Source organism: Poecilia reticulata, linkage group LG7, assembly GCF_000633615.1.
Source record: "Poecilia reticulata strain Guanapo linkage group LG7, Guppy_female_1.0+MT, whole genome shotgun sequence".
Taxonomy (NCBI): Eukaryota; Metazoa; Chordata; class Actinopteri; order Cyprinodontiformes; family Poeciliidae; genus Poecilia; species Poecilia reticulata.
Genome location: NC_024337.1, coordinates 14162588 through 14178652, shown reverse-complemented (window position 1 = coordinate 14178652; position 16065 = coordinate 14162588). Strand labels below are relative to the sequence as shown.

At 37.8% G+C, this 16065-nt stretch overlaps 1 protein-coding gene across 4 annotated transcripts in view; it reads left to right on the top strand.

Moving 5' to 3' along the window:
- The window catches only part of src (v-src avian sarcoma (Schmidt-Ruppin A-2) viral oncogene homolog), a 35369-nt gene extending 20037 nt beyond the window's left edge, over positions 1–15332 (top strand). The window contains exons 2-14 of one of the 4 annotated variants that reach the window (XM_008414571.2): positions 2003–2237; positions 2317–2413; positions 3305–3322; positions 3912–4010; positions 4958–4984; positions 5481–5584; positions 8407–8556; positions 8644–8799; positions 9300–9479; positions 9581–9657; positions 9759–9912; positions 12294–12425; positions 13572–15332. In XM_008414571.2, coding sequence (XP_008412793.1) covers positions 2012–2237; positions 2317–2413; positions 3305–3322; positions 3912–4010; positions 4958–4984; positions 5481–5584; positions 8407–8556; positions 8644–8799; positions 9300–9479; positions 9581–9657; positions 9759–9912; positions 12294–12425; positions 13572–13780 — 1629 coding nt within the window. In that variant the 5' untranslated portion in view covers positions 2003–2011 and the 3' untranslated portion in view covers positions 13781–15332. The remainder of the gene's footprint in view (positions 1–2002; positions 2238–2316; positions 2414–3304; positions 3323–3911; positions 4011–4957; positions 4985–5480; positions 5585–8406; positions 8557–8643; positions 8800–9299; positions 9480–9580; positions 9658–9758; positions 9913–12293; positions 12426–13571) is intronic. The other 3 variants (XM_008414572.2, XM_008414573.2, XM_008414576.2) reach the window with 3 other exon arrangements.
- Positions 15333–16065: the final 733 nt, after the last annotated feature.

Sequence of the window (16065 nt, the reverse complement as noted above, 5' to 3'; positions counted from 1 at the left end):
ATTGTTTTCATTGTACTGAGAGAAGCTTTAAAACTGGGCAAAAAAAGCAATAAAGTGCAAATCTACTGAATCCAGAACACCTATAAAGGCCATTAGTGATTCATCATCCATTAGCAACTGAAGAGCTGATATTAAGAAAAAAGCATAACGTTTCAAGTGTTTTTTTTTTTTTTTTTGTTAAGTTAAATACAGGTCATCTTACAATTAGGTCTCCTTCTGAGCTTTAGGGAGCATGTAGCTTGGTGAATTCTGGTCATAGTAAGAAAACAACACCCATTAAAATGAGAATGAGTGCTTAAGATGAAAACAGAGAAGTGGATGCCACAGAAAGCTTCAGAAGCTCAGAGGCATCGCGGAAAACCCAAGACATCCAGACTCCGACAGAAGGTTCTGAGCTAACATTTCTCTGAATTCACTTCAAAACTCCTGTTGACAGAACAAAACAAAATGGAAATATCTTTATTTTTGTTTTTATTTATTTAGTATACATAGCTAAATTTGTTGAAAACGAATCTTACTATATCAGTTTAGATGCAAAAAGTAAACTTGTCATCTCTTGTATACGTTTAGCTGTCAAATATAATAGTAAAAATGTTGGAAATATGACTTTTTTTAAGCGCTCATCAAATCACATCTTGAACATATATTTTGAAAATGGGGCATAGCCAATTTGATGACAAAAAACACATGTCAACCACATTTAGACATGAATTGACATTATACAACCACCCACTGTATTCCAAATTCAGTCAGGAGTAACAAATCCACTAATCCTGGGTAATCCAGACATTCCCAGGCCAGGAGCAAAATATTGTTCACCCAGGATGCTCTGCTGGATGATCTTTGCAATTTCCATCCAGGAGTTTTTATCCGTTTGACAATTTTTGTGGGTATTTTGCAAAAACTTTTTTAGAAATGTACAGAATTCCCCTCCATGTCAGATAAACATGGCCACTCAAAAATATTTGTGTCACCTGTGTGGCTACAAAAACAGGACAGTGGAAGCAAACTGGCTGAAATAACATATAAATCATACAACACATCTCTTAGAGTTTTGTGGAAAGTGTTGAGAAAGGGACATCCTTTTGGCATCTTGTTTGACTCATATCTTTGAACACGACGGCACAATTTTTGTCACGCAACTTTGTGAATGAGAATCGATTTCACTGCTTGAGATGAAGCATGAAAGAGCCTTAAGGCTGAGTCGCACCACTCTGCAGAGGAAGCTAACTGTAGCTGCTTCTAAACAGAATCCTAGTCGAGGTTCGGACCATAGCAGTACTGATAAATCAAAAGCTTTTGGCTCTTCTTTTTCCTTATTATGGCACTCTTGAGAACTGTCCATGTTACTGTAGAAGCTCAACCCATATATCAACACTTTATTCTTCTATCATTCATAAATAAGACACCAAGATACTTTAAATCCTTCATTTAGGATTTCAGGACTTAATTCGCAGATTTCCCCTAATGCAGGATGTCTTTATCTTTTAACATTTTTAGTCTTTCTGTGTATATATGTTGCTTTAGGGAATCTCTGAGTCAAGTAAGAAGAAAATGAACGTAGCAACATTTCCTTTGACTGCACATCTATGTTCATGCGGCGGATCCAGAGATCTGCGCTTGCAGTTGTCTGTGGCAAATATTGTCTGTGTGTTTACTCTGCTGGTTGCAGTAGAATGAGAGGGATTTCATATTTGTCTTGAAACCAAAGAGTGGCAGCTGCTCTTCAGTCTGTGGGGAAAGTTTTGTGATAGTGGTGTGTGTGTGTGTGTGCGTGTGTGTGTGTGTGTGTCTTTGTTGATAAAATGGGAGATTCCAGACCCTTTCTCAAGTCTGTGTCTGGCTTTGTGGTGGTCAGAAGACCCTAAATGGATTATATGAACAATCCGACAAGAAAGCTAGACTGTCTGATGCCAAATTATGTGWAATTTTCACTTTACAGTACATTTTATAGCTGTTTATTCTCTAATTGSMTCCTCACTGAGTCTTTCATGCTCTGCAGGTCTTGGCCATGGGGGGATCCAAGAGTAAGCCCAAAGACGTTGCCCAGCGAAACCGCAGCCTCGACAGTAACATCAGCTCTGGAGGAGGGGCTGGCAGTCTCCACCACAACTCGGCTCAACAGTCASTGACACCCAACCGCAGCCCAATTGTGGACACGGATTCACAATTGGTGACCAATAATGCCGGACTCGTTCTGTTTGGAGGTGTGGACAATAGCAGAATAACTCCAACAGGTGAGACGTCTTAGACTTTGGTATTTTACGCCRTCATTTAGCACCTAATTAAAGCCCAATTATCTGTTCTTTGCGTAAGGTGTGACGACATTTGTGGCCTTGTACGACTACGAGTCTCGAACAGAGACTGATCTGTCTTTCAAGAAGGGGGAGCGACTCCAGATACTAAATAACACGTAAGAAACACAAAGAAAATATTAACAATACACCATGACCTTACTGCATTCTTACTCTTTTTCTCTTAAAAGTCCCTCCACAAAGCTTTCAATTTAGATTAAAATATTTCCCACAGTATTTTCAGACTATCTAGTGCCTTGGCACATCTTTGCAATGACACAGTGATTGTGAAATGATATATATCATTTATTATTCCTAAGAGCTGGGCATTCAGCAAGACCTACTTATTTACTRAGTGGAGTGCTAACCTGTGTAAAGGGGAGGGTCATGCTTGATTTTTCACGTGTGGATTATCAATAGAGGTGCAGTGAACCATATACAGTGTACACAATCCTGTTCACCCAATAAATTGCTGACCTAGAAGGCAGAAGCTTTGAACAATAGAGGATTATAGCTGCGTCTGGCGCCTTGAACCAAAAACGGAACTGGATCRTCGAGTTTGAGTTCACAGAATAACTCTTAATTAATTAGATTAGTTWGCAAGTTTTTAAAGAAAAATAAATATGTTCAACTATCTAGCTTTCTAGCTAGATTTGCTATTATTACTAAAGGATATCAAGCTCTTCCCTAGCTAGCTAWCTTGTAAGCTAGCTAGTTGGCTAGGTAGCTTACAGCTACAAACCATAGCTAACTTACAAGTCCTGAAATTTGAGTTTGCAAAAGTCTGGAATCTGTAAAAGTTTGGAAAGCATTTAGGAGGCATCCATAAGCATTATTTTTTAGATAATTATGCTTCTGCATTTTCTCCTTCAGTCCAGTATAAGTGTTTGATGCTTCACACTGATCTGTGTTGTTAGCCTTGCTGCTCCTAACTTGCTCTAATTTTTTCCACTTTTTTCCCCTTCATTTCTTTTCTCATTTTTGCATCGTGAACCATTATTTGTTTATAGGAGGAAGATAAACTGCAGGTTTGTTCAGCTTTTTCTGGAATTTTGAATTTACACTGAACGTCTGACCTCGTTGGTTTGTCACGTAGACCACATCCTGTATAATACCACTTCATCGCATAACTCTGCCCTTGGCCCAGAAACCCTTGTTACAGTAATCCAGGGGAGCTGATGCAAAGCCTTGCAGCACTATCACCATCATAGGTCAGCTAGAGGTAATGAGAGTGAACCTTGTTTTGCCCCAAATTCTCTAAATAAAGATATTGCTGCAAAGCTGCAGCAACCCAGTCTCTGACAAATCATACAGCAACTCCATCCTCCTCTATTTCATACCCACATGAATGCATGACTGTATGATTTTATGGCTTTAAACTAGTGTTTGTTTTTAATTTAACAGTAGAGCGACCACGGCTTATCAAACTTCTCTAGGGCCAAGAGCTCAACCATGCCTAAATGTAGCTTCATTTGAGTTTACCAGTGTGACCAAAAATGACAGTGTCGCTTTGATTCATGCTTTTAGAGACTTGATCAACCTAAAATGGATCTTTGTGTATCTGATGTGTGATGAGCCTTGGTTTAAAAGMTAAGTCTTATCATTTTATCTGTGCAGGGAAGGGGACTGGTGGCTGGCGAACTCCCTGACCACCGGAAAGAGCGGTTATATCCCCAGCAATTATGTGGCTCCATCTGACTCCATCCARGCAGAAGAGTAAACCCCTTCATTTATTTTTTTCTACATGTTCTGTTTTATCTGTGTCTTACCAAKAGCGATGATGATCCGCTCCCTAATTCTAGAAGGCTTTCTCTCTTGGAGCTTTATGTTATTTTGAAATTACTTTTTGAAGAAAAGATCTGAGATTTTGAGAAGTTAAAACATTGTTATTGGTTAGCTTAGCATAGCTTAGACTGTTGCATCAAATAGCTTGGGGCTCTTGAAAACTGATGAAATCTTGCTACCCTTCCCTCTTAAATAAACTATGAATATACAAACAACAGTTTGGCAAAGAGCTAAATTATTTCCAGAAWGTGTTTACAGTAGACTTCTGGTATTGCACCATTAAAACCTTKGTGGTTAATTGATTTTTTTGTGCCCGTATTAAAATGCCTTGCTCTACTGTAGCACTGCTGATTCTGGTTCTGGTTTATTCAAAGGCAGTGCAAAATATTGCCATAAATGTCTGTTTTTATAATTCTCCACCTCATTACTTGGAGTGTTTGTGACTCCTACAGCATATAAAAATAATGAGAACATGATTTGTAGGTGACCGTAAAACTGCAAACGTTCCCAGCACTTTATAAAAAACATAGTTTTTTTTTTTTATTGCTATTATCTTTATTCTTCATGTAATAGACGTATTGTGGTAGAATTATTACACCTTTAACATGCTAGCTACTGTTAGCTCAATCTGCAGTTATAAGCTATTTCTCTTTGCTTCTGTGCTTTGATGCGAAGATRTTTTTTGGACATTCCTGTGTTGACTCTTTAGCTTTATCCTGCTAAAAAAATTATTCCAAAATATCTTAACTTTTTCTTTGTGTGGGTGGTTGGCATTTTTTGAATTTGCATGCCTACCTGCTCGCTTTTACAGCATGATGCATGAGCTAACCTTCATCTGTAACTGCCTCCTTTCTCACTTTTCCCTTCTGCTCCACCAGTGATCTCAAACTGACACTAGATTCCAGGTAAGCAGCTTTTACTGGAGAAAGAAATATCGAATTAATATCAGGGTTTCCAGTTCATAAGTGCAGATTTATGCGGGTAGAACAGACTTTATTTTCTCTGCTGTCTTTTGTCTCTTTACTCATACTCTCCACTCGTCTTCAGACTCGTTTTTCCCCAAACTGATTGCTTTTTAACACTTTGAAATCAATCAAATGAGTAATYKCTTCAAAACAGACTTGTTGCTTTGTTACKTTGAAATGAACTAAAGTGTCAAACCTTAGAAAAAAAATGAATTACTAACTAATAAATTAAATGTGTGAAAACATAAGAAACTTGTCAGAAACTTGCTTGTGGAAAGACGRCATGTTTGGCATCTACTTTCATTTGAGAGAGAGAAAATAAACTTTTGTAGTCTGTTAGATGAATTCATAAATTGTCACTCTGATTCCCACATATGTTCTGCTCCCTGATGTTTTGGATTTCTGTGTTTGTTTGTTTTTTATTTGAACTTTCTAGATGGTTCTTTGCCAAAATCACACGCCGCGATTCAGAAAGGATGCTGCTAGCTTTGGAAAACAGAAGAGGGACTTTTGTGGTGAGAGAGAGTGAGACCACCAAAGGTCAGTGCTTCACCTTTCCCATTCAGTCTGTTGAGTTACGACTGCAAAATTAAAGCAGTGATTTAAATTCCCACAGACTCCTACGACCTAACWTAACTGGTGTTTTGTGCTCTTAGATTGTAAATATATAATCTTGTCACAAAACTAAGTTAAATTTTAATTAAACAAAAAAACACTTAAATAGGCTGCCACCAATTAAAAACGAAATGTATGAAGTAAAATATTTATGGAAACGAAAACATAATATTTTAAAACCTCAGTATATCAGAAGCACTGTRTGAAAAATTGCATTATATTTGCTTTTAAGTAGCAGATAAGTGCTAATTAATTGAACTGGCTCGCTGGAAAACCAAACATTTGAGCTGTTCTGGAATATTCAGGTATTGKTTAACACAATGCCAAGATGGAAAAACACCAGTGATCTTTAAAAAAATATCTATGAAGAGTTGTCAAGGCAAATTATTCAAAAAGTTGAACAAAATTATTGACAATTGGAAAACTTTGCAGAGGCTCCACTCTGAAAATCTCTTCTTTCTAAATATGACCTGGGATTGTAATGTTTCATCTGAACAGCAAATTATAACATTTAGTTTCCATAAATGGGATAAATATATTATATTTGACTTGAACTGAACTGAATAAAAAATATTAAAGATCATTATTTCTCTTGTTATGTGTATTTTAGAAATGTAAAAATACATTTCTAAAATGTATTCTATTAGTGAGGCCTTTGTCTTCCCAGATACCAGATATGGTGAGGACAATAAAGAACCAGTGACCATGATAATCTCCCTTCCTACTAAATAGGAGGAAGTAAAAATAAAMAGCTTKTGGACCCGGGKATCMGGGTTTGTTCTCAGGTACTGATTAACAAAACCAGGTACAAATTCCTTTAATGCAGAGTTTTAGTGGACATGTGCCCTCTTCCACACRGTTAGTCTGGTAAAAACTTRTAAAAAGTAGCCMAAAAAAATTWGAAATTTTTAATTTAGTTCATTTATTAACACTAGTTCCTATATATTATCACCTCTATAAATATGTTGAGATTCAGAGGGACATTTATAACAAGCACTCACATTTGGAAAGACCAAARGAATATAMTTTGTTTGTTTTTATAACTCAGTAAATGGCTATAAGACAGTATGTATTTCTCCAAATGTGTCCATGCAGTCAAAACAATAAATAAAAGTCTTAGACAAAGATGGCTGGTAGGAACTAACGTGTGTTTGCCACCATTCAAAGTGAGGAGGAAGGAATAGATAGAAGCGTTTTTGTAATAACATCATATAAATAAACACTTTTCAGACTTTAAACTGTAACTATGTGCTTTAATTTGATTACATTTTTAAAAATGTCAATAGATTTAAAATAAAAATCTGGTTGCCTTTGTGAGAAACATAAAAAATGGATCAAATGTGACCTAATCAAGAGAAAAATGGTTCACAAGTCACAAACAATCTTCTTCCATCAACRTATCAACAGCATGACATACCCAAAGGTTATGGAAAATAAATAATAATGCAATTTTCTTCTCTAAATAAAGATTCTGCAGCTACAATAAAAAATGAATGTCTTTCGTAGCATTTTGTACATCAATACTGGAGTTGTCAATAGGACTGTGCACTTATAAAATGTTCAGACTTCAACACGAATCTCAGTTTGAACTCTGTGCAGTTTGAACAAAGAGGAAATAAAGGAAACTTTAAGCAACGAGGCATGTTCCCCCACTGTTCACTGCAGTCCCTGCTGCGTTCTTGTAAAAGCGTTTGTACAGAAGAAAACCCATCAGGTGGCCRGGGAAAGGTTGAATGTGACGCTCCTGTAAAGTAACGGGGCTCCCGATAGGCAGCTGCTGCATCCAGAGATACAGGCACTTAGATGAKATCAGGTTGAACGTAAATTATGTGGGTGTAAAAAGGGATCAACCTTCTTTTAACCTTCGTTATAATCAACTGTTTCAGTCCTCAGCAGTCCATGGTTTAGAGAGAGAAAAGGAGGAAAAAAGGAAGGAGGYTGATTAGAATCAATAGGGAAGAACTGGTTGGATGAGAGAAAAACACAGAATTTAGGTCAGTGTGGAGCTGAAGCTAAGAATTGTACAACCACAAGCCACATCACCCAGTTCAAACATAGAGRAAGGGAGGAAGTGGCCTTGGGCTGCTCGCTGTTTCACTTTTAGTTGTGAGCGCTGCAGCTGCTCCCTCTGGTGGTGAAATCAAAACGTTGCACGATGTGAAATTTTGGGCATTTTTAGTGCTGATTAAAAATTCWGATTAATCACACTCAAGTGCTGTGATTAATCACGAATAACCCTTATGCWTGACTTTGTGAGCAGCAAGTTTTGAAAAAAAAAAATTAAGAAAATGTTTTATTTTCTCAAACCAAACTGAAGATTCTCAGTTTTTCCAAATATTTCAATCGGTTCCTCCTCCAGAACATGAGAAATAATTATTCTTTCAAAACCTCATTAACTGTGTTTATTCYTCTCATCGTGGGCGACAAATCCTGTGGATTTGGAAACAGTTGCTCATATTTACTAAAGTTACATGGAGGAACCAAATATTTCACTTATTTGAAATATATGTCCCCATTCCGTACCACGAGAACAAGATTTATTTATTTTTTTATTATAATTTCTTCGTGTGAAATTTTGAGCTCATRCATGTAGACGTGCTTCGTTAAATTTGTGCGGACATTTTTCACCTTTCCCTCTCTCTCATGTGTGTTTAACCCTACATAACCCTCGCTTTTAGGTAATGCATTAAATGTTTCAGACTAATCTTACTCGTTAACATTACCTTACCTATTTTTTTCCCTTCCAGGTGCTTACTGTCTGTCAGTGTTGGACTGTGACAACACCAGAGGGCTCAACGTGAAACACTACAAGATCAGGAAGCTGGACAGCGGAGGCTTCTACATCACATCCCGCACACCATTCGCCACCCTGCAGCAGCTCGTCAATCATTACCGCAGTGAGTTCAGGGAGAAGGTTTCCCACTCAGTCTGTTATCAACAAAAACAGTTTATTATTTAAAACAAAAACGCTGTGTCCTCCTCAGAGCACGCCGACGGGCTGTGTCACACCCTGACGGACGTTTGTCCCGTACTGAAGCCTCAGACTCAGGGCTTATCCAAGGATGCCTGGGAGATCCCGAGAGAGTCGCTTCGCCTCGAGGTCAAGATGGGGCAGGGCTGCTTCGGAGAGGTCTGGAGAGGTAGGTCATACAACATATTTCCTGCTTTTCTATAGTAAAAATTGCTGCTTCTCKTTATTCCACTGGTACGTTTTTAAAAAGATTTAGCAACCTGACATCTGCTAYACGCATAAATKAATCTTTCTTTCATTATTACTGCATAAGCACAGGAAATTTATAAAATTCAATCTTTAMTTTGAGWACATTTACTATTATTATGTGTTACTACTGYCATTATTAGTAGAATATWATAGAAACAGCCTTTATTGTCTCGCAAAGGGGAAATTCAGGTGTAACCTGAAACYCTAGAAAAGATGGAAACTTTGTGCAAAAATGTTTTCAACCTCTATGAAGGAAATTTTTATTAAAGTCTGCTCTTGACAATAAGGGCATTTTTTGCCCTCTTGTTATCTTTCTAACACCTTGATGGGACACTTTGCAACTCGTGGCTGAAAGTATGAAGGAAGTCCTGAGTTGTTACAGATGYRYCWYTGATAGTGGAYCTGCTTTGTTTTCATCAGGAACGTGGAACGGCACCACACAGGTGGCCATCAAGACGCTGAAGCCCGGCACCATGTCCCCCGAGGCGTTCCTGCAGGAGGCTCAGGTCATGAAGAAACTGAGACACGAGAAGCTGGTTCAGCTGTACGCCGTGGTGTCGGAGGAGCCCATCTACATCGTAACAGAGTTCATGGACCAAGGTCAGCATGCTAACATTTTAGAGCCTGTAACTGAATTTCTCCCAGAAATKTCCTTAGTTGTTTAAAGATTTGCAGYGTTTAACAAACTTCTCTACAAGCAGGCAGCTTATTGGAGTTTCTGAAGGGACAGTATAGCGCAATGCTCCGCCTCCCACAGCTGGTGGACTTTGCCTCTCAGGTCAGAATATTTTCTTACCATTAGCTTGAGATGCTATACCTTTTTGTTTATTTTGTTGTTGTTTTTTGTAATAAACCCTAAATGTTGCCACCTTCCATCAGATTGCTTCAGGGATGGCCTACGTAGAGAGAATGAACTACGTTCATAGAGATCTCCGAGCCGCTAACATCCTGGTGGGAGATAATCTGGTTTGCAAAGTGGCTGATTTTGGTTTGGCTCGCCTGATTGAGGATAACGAATATACAGCCAGGCAAGGTGAGTAGTAAAAGTCCTAAACCTGATAACTGGTGGTGCCACTTTACAAGCAACTGCCAATAACTACCACTGAGTCTTTCTCATTGCTGTGGAGGAATTTTGACCCACTTTTCTTTAGAGAATTACAGGGTTTTCAAGCATGAACATCCTGTTTAATGTCACGCTACAACGTCTCAATCAGATCTAAAGGGAACATATTATGCAAATTTCACATTTTGCATGTTTTTATTCTTTAATTTGAGTTGCTACTGCTTCTAAAAACAGCCCAGCACTTAAAAAATCACCCAGCTGTTTCTCTGGGAATAAGTCAATGTTTTTTGATGTCTTAAAAATGAGCTGTTTCAAAAACCTTATGAATGTAACTTAACAAATACACCCCTCACAGCTAGCATTTACCATTTAGAAGCCATTTGCTGGTTGTGCAGAAGGCACCACTTTTGCTTTTCAAAGATGTAAGTTTGCGTAATTACTCATCTGTTTGCAGCCATTTCCACATGCGAGTGTAAGGGCATGTGAAAATGTATGCTTACCAATATTCACATAYGCTTAGACATCAGCCAACAGCAGGTKACCTGGAATTTGAAGTGACAAAAGGCCCTAAAACAGTTTTATGATCAAAATGTTTGTTGGCAAACATGAGATGGGCCTTTGTTTTTATTTTGTTTTGTTTGGGGTTTTTTGGTCATTAACGGTTTTYGCCATGGAGGCCATTTTGCCCAGCTTCATTCTTATTGTTAAATCTTGAACATTGACCTGAATTGAGGCAAGTGAAACCTGCAGAACTTTAGATGTTGGTCTTTGTCGTTCATGACTTCTCCCAAAATATGCATGCATCCACATTTTCTCTATATGTGGATGGATTCATATCTATTTGCAAACTGATAGATGTCAATAACTTTGTTTCACATCTGTATGTATATTTCTTTTTCCTGTCTTTTAGTCAAGTTGATTTTGTTATACAGGTTCTGTTTGAGTGATGTCTTCATTCTACAGGTTCATGCTGGTGTTTAGCTGATCAAATTGAAATTAGCTTTCCAAAAAAATGCAGTTGATCATGATGAAAGCATGCTTTAACAGAGGGGGTGATTATTTTTCCACTTAGGAAGCTGTTTTATATTTACTCTAATATAAAAATTTTGATGTTCCAAAATCTTTAACACTGTAAATATTTCCACTGCTGTGTAGCTTTGAACTGCTCTTAGACACTTAAAATCAAGTTGCATCCTGAACATCGTCTAAGCACAGCGTATGCAGCGATTCCTGCACTATGAAGTGAAACTGGTTAGTAGTCACGGTCATCTACATTCCAACGCTCACTTACGAGCAGGAACTGCAGGAAGTTACTGACAGGAGGAGATAACTGGAGCCAAACTCAAACGCCTGGCAAAAACTTACTGTAAATAATGGCTTAACTCACCCCGAGCGATGGGATGAGGAACTTATTTTGTGCTAAACTCAATCATTTATTTCTTCAACCCATGAATGCAGCATAAAACTATAATGTAAAAAATCTTTTAGGAATGACAGCAGTGATTGCTTTAAAATGTCTAAAACTTCCATTGATCTTTTTTCTACTGGAAGCTCCATATAAAAACTACTTATTTCAAAAAGTTGAAAAATACGTATTTTACACGGTATTTTTATGCTTTCTTTACAAAAATAAAATAAAAATCAATCACAAAATTCCTTTTGATGCGTCTCTAGACAGTTAAAGCGATTCGATGACAGTGGTGAGGCTGCTGTCCAGACAACTTTGAATATAATATTAAGAAATTTAGAAATTCAGCAGCATCAATGTACATASGTTCCCACAACTACTGCATGTCCTGGCTCGGTTTGAATTAGTCAGAGTCTTTTTCTAGATTTGTTTAACTGGAACGGTGACTGGTGAAGATGGAACGGTAGATATATGCTCAGCCAGAATGAAATGGCAGTTGTTCCGACGTAAACATCTGATTGCTGCCTGCAGCTACGCTGAAAGCTGTGGGTGGTGATACAACTGGTTTCTCTTTAAGACAAGCAGCTGAGTCACGTGTAAACATCCCGAGGCTCAAAAGTTACAGGAACTAGCAAAGAGGAACATGGAAACTAATTCATGTTGTTGCTTCCCAGTGTTTTTTACTCCCCCAATCCTCTCCTGGAACAGCATTCCTTAAAAATCATGAACAGCTTATCTGAAACCATCTGTAACTGACATTTGATGTTTTTAAAACTTAATTATAGCTATCGCTAACTGCTACGGCAAGTCATAATCTTCAACTCTTGTTGACCTCATTTATTATTCATCTCTAATTCCAGATTAGTTGTTGATAAGATTTTGTAAGGCAGCTTTGTACGAGTCATTGATTTCCTGACATGCTAATGAACCTGTTTTCCTGCAGGCGCCAAGTTTCCCATCAAGTGGACGGCTCCCGAGGCGGCGCTCTACGGCCGATTCACCATCAAATCTGACGTCTGGTCATTTGGGATCCTGCTGGTTGAACTGGCCACCAAAGGTCGCGTGCCCTACCCAGGCAAGGCTCTTTTTCTCAGACCTCGTTTCATGACATTAATACTTTATGCATGTTCTCATCAAGAATGACAAACAGTCAGTGCAAAGAGAAAGTACACCCTCTTTCAACTATAACTAGAAATGCTCTGTTCTTTACCAAGTTCCAATAAATTTACAACACAACAGAAATCAGCAGATTTTTTCCGTCCATTTTTTTTTTTTTTTTTTAATTGGTGTGTTTCTAATACGTGAATGTGTGTGTGGGGGGGGATTGTTAATCATTTCAGATCCAAAACTTAAAAGGTTTCACATGTTCGCCTTATTAAATTAAAGGCTAATTTGAAAAGAATTTGCTAAGAGGAAAAGGATTTAGATCACTACTTCTTTGAAATTGGCTTATTTTGCCAAGTTTGATCAATTTAATAAAAGCAGATTTAGCTGCAGTAAAAGTCTACTTTAGAGTAAAAGTCACTGGACAGATGTCCCATCCACCCATCCATTTTCTTGACACCCTTGTCCCTTAGTGGGGTCAGGATGGGTGCTGCTGCCTCTCCAGCTAATGTTCCAGGCGAGAGGCGGGGTCACCCTGGACAGGTCGCCAGTCTGTCGCAGGGCAACACAGAGACACACAAACAACCATGCACACACACACACCTAGGGAGGCCAATTAACCTGGCAGTCATGTTTTTGGACTGTGGGAGGAAACCAGAGTACCCGGAGAATGCACACCCACACATGCACAGGGAGAACATGCAAACTCCATGCAGAAAGACCCGGGGCCGGGAATTGAACCCAGAACCTTCTTGCTGCAAGGCAACAGCTCTGCCAACTGCGCCACTGTGCAGCCCACTGGACAGATGTGTTATTGTTAAAATAGAATACACTTTATTGATCCAGAATGGAAAATTGCTTATTTGTTGACAAATTAATTCATCCAAAGTATAAATAATGTAAAATTTATCAAAGAAAACAACAGAAAAAAAGCTAAAATACTTGTGCGTTACCTAAAATTTTTCCTTGTAAGATTTTGAGGGTCCTCAAATGACCGTTGAGTCGCAATTTGGGCACCACTTTAATACTTTAAAGTGTAGTAGAGACAGTGGGTGTACTTTTGTTTTTTTTCACTGTGCATAATGATGAATTCTTAAGGTGTGGTTTGTCGTCCCAGGCATGGTGAACAGAGAGGTTCTGGATCAGGTGGAGCGCGGCTACAGGATGCCGTGTCCGACTGAATGTCCTGCTTCTCTCCATGAGCTGATGCTGAACTGCTGGAGGAAGGAGCCCGAGGAGAGGCCCACCTTCGAGTACCTGCAGGGCTTCCTGGAGGATTACTTCACCTCCACTGAGCCTCAGTACCAGCCTGGGGATAACCTGTAACCAGGCTGTTTGGATATGCAAGAACGGACCGGCGCACGGACATGCATGTGTGGGAATAAAGGGGCAGAGATCAGCATAAATCTGGGTACAATCACTGACTGATTTYGTTCTTATCTCAAAGTCATTCACTTTTTTTCCATTCATTTTTATCCAGAGAATCTAAAAAAAAGTGCAAAATAATTGTTTAATTGCTTTCTCTGATTTTCATGGAACATGATCAGCGAGTCAAACTTGGGAAGTATTGATCTGCTGATACGTTTCTCAGTCAGACGAACATTTTTACCACATTTTCTTTYGGATCCAAATTGAAACAAGCTCAGACTGTCTTCCTTTTATTGAGCCTACAATAATTTCTTATGAYGTTGTGGATCTGGTTGAACTTGTTTCTCCCTGATCAACTGGAAATGTGTCATGTCTGCTGTCATGGCTGCCATGGGGAACAAACAGCTGTTTCTGGTCAGAAAAGGTCAACTCAGGATGGGGTAAACAAAACTAATCTGCTGCAAAGATTTTTGTGCCAATGAAAATCTATTTTGTACTCTATTTTTGTTCTATTTTTGGTAACTTTTCTTATAACAAAAATTACTACATTGTTGCTCTGAAAGGGTGATCCACTGCTCCTCTGTATAGATTTAAATGTGCTGAGTTTTCAAATTTACTTTAAGTTTCCTTTCATTTTAAGATTTGTTCTTTATTCAGCACTGCTTCGTTTTTGTTTTGTTTTTTCTTAGTGCAATCTTGAGCACAATTTTACACTGGAGATTTTTTGTTTGTTTGTTTTTGTTTTATTTTATTATTTTTTGGGACAAATGAGCAACAGGAGTGTGTTCACTGTGGTAATGCCTCTCTATCGCCTGCAGGGGGCAGACCATAGTGGATTCCTGTTCACTCACACTGTAAGCATGTACAGAAATAAAAAATTGGCATTTTAAAACTTAATTGTAAATATCTTTGATGCTAATAATTTGTACATATCAACTTTTCTTATTTATTCATTTTAAATTAACCCTTTTTTTTTTTCTTGTAGCACATGTGCACACTTCTTGTTTATGGTATTTTTATGGGATAAATAACATGAAACGCATATAAAAATTTCATTACAAGTATTTTGGAGCATATTTCAGTGAAACTGACCTGAATATTTTCTCAATGACTGATTGAAGAAGTGAGTTTGGGACTCATTTAAACATCAGTACTACAGATTTTTGAAGAAACTGAGCATTGCTTGTCACCTGTTCAGCATGCTGACTAACAATAAACTGTTTGAAATCGCTTCCACTTTGTGCTCCCACTTAATGTTTATTTGCAAAACAAAAAATGCACGTTAAAAGGTCATGTTTGTTTGCGCTGTTTGTGTCTGTGGGGGTTTTTTAGGTCTCCTTCCTGCCTGTGCAGATATTTTTTTTTTAATCTGCAGGTTTCCTACATATACCGTATTCTTTTTCTACCATATTCTGCTAGTATTTTCACATAAATTACTCTTTGTGAAATTCTACCCAATACTGTTCAAAACTGAAAAGTAAATTTGAATAAAATTTGTACATTGGCAGAATTGTTGTTCTTTTCTTTTGTTTATTTTAGAGCTAAAACTTATTTTAACTGAGGTTAGGCATGATTAAGAAGATCACAGATGGGAAACAGCTTATGAGCAGAGACTTTTTTTAATTTTGATTTGTTTTTAGCTTTTAAAATAAAAAGGAGAAAGATTAAGCAATTTGCTCCAGCTTTGAAAAACAAGCCACACCCTGAGGACAAGGGAAGAGAGATATTTTTTTAAGACTGTTATCAACGAACTTCAAAAGCAGAATAGATATTTCCTAATCACTATACTTCTGCTTCCCTCTCAGACGACCAGAACATGAATCGTCATGTTGCACACCTCGATTTTAATTTGTTTTATTTTCTATAGCTATCAGAGGAGGGGCATTTTCTCCATTTCCAAATGAAACCTTTAAATTGTCTCTTTTGTTCATGTAGTTTGGTTCATCAAGTGTGTGTAAAGTATTAGGAATAAACTACGATACCTAGCTTGAGATTAGTACAATTACACATTACACAATCTGAAACATTTATAGGCCAATGTTGTGTCAAAAGCAGTAAAGTAAATACATCTGTCATTGTAGTACCATCACTGAAAAAAATTAGAAATGGTCAGTCTTCAATTTTAAATTAAGTGCAAAAAAAGTCATAAGAAACAAAGAAATTTTTTTTGTTTGTGTTTTTATATATTGTTTTAGATCGTTATGCCACTGAACGATGCAGTGGCAGACCATTTTTTGCTTTTT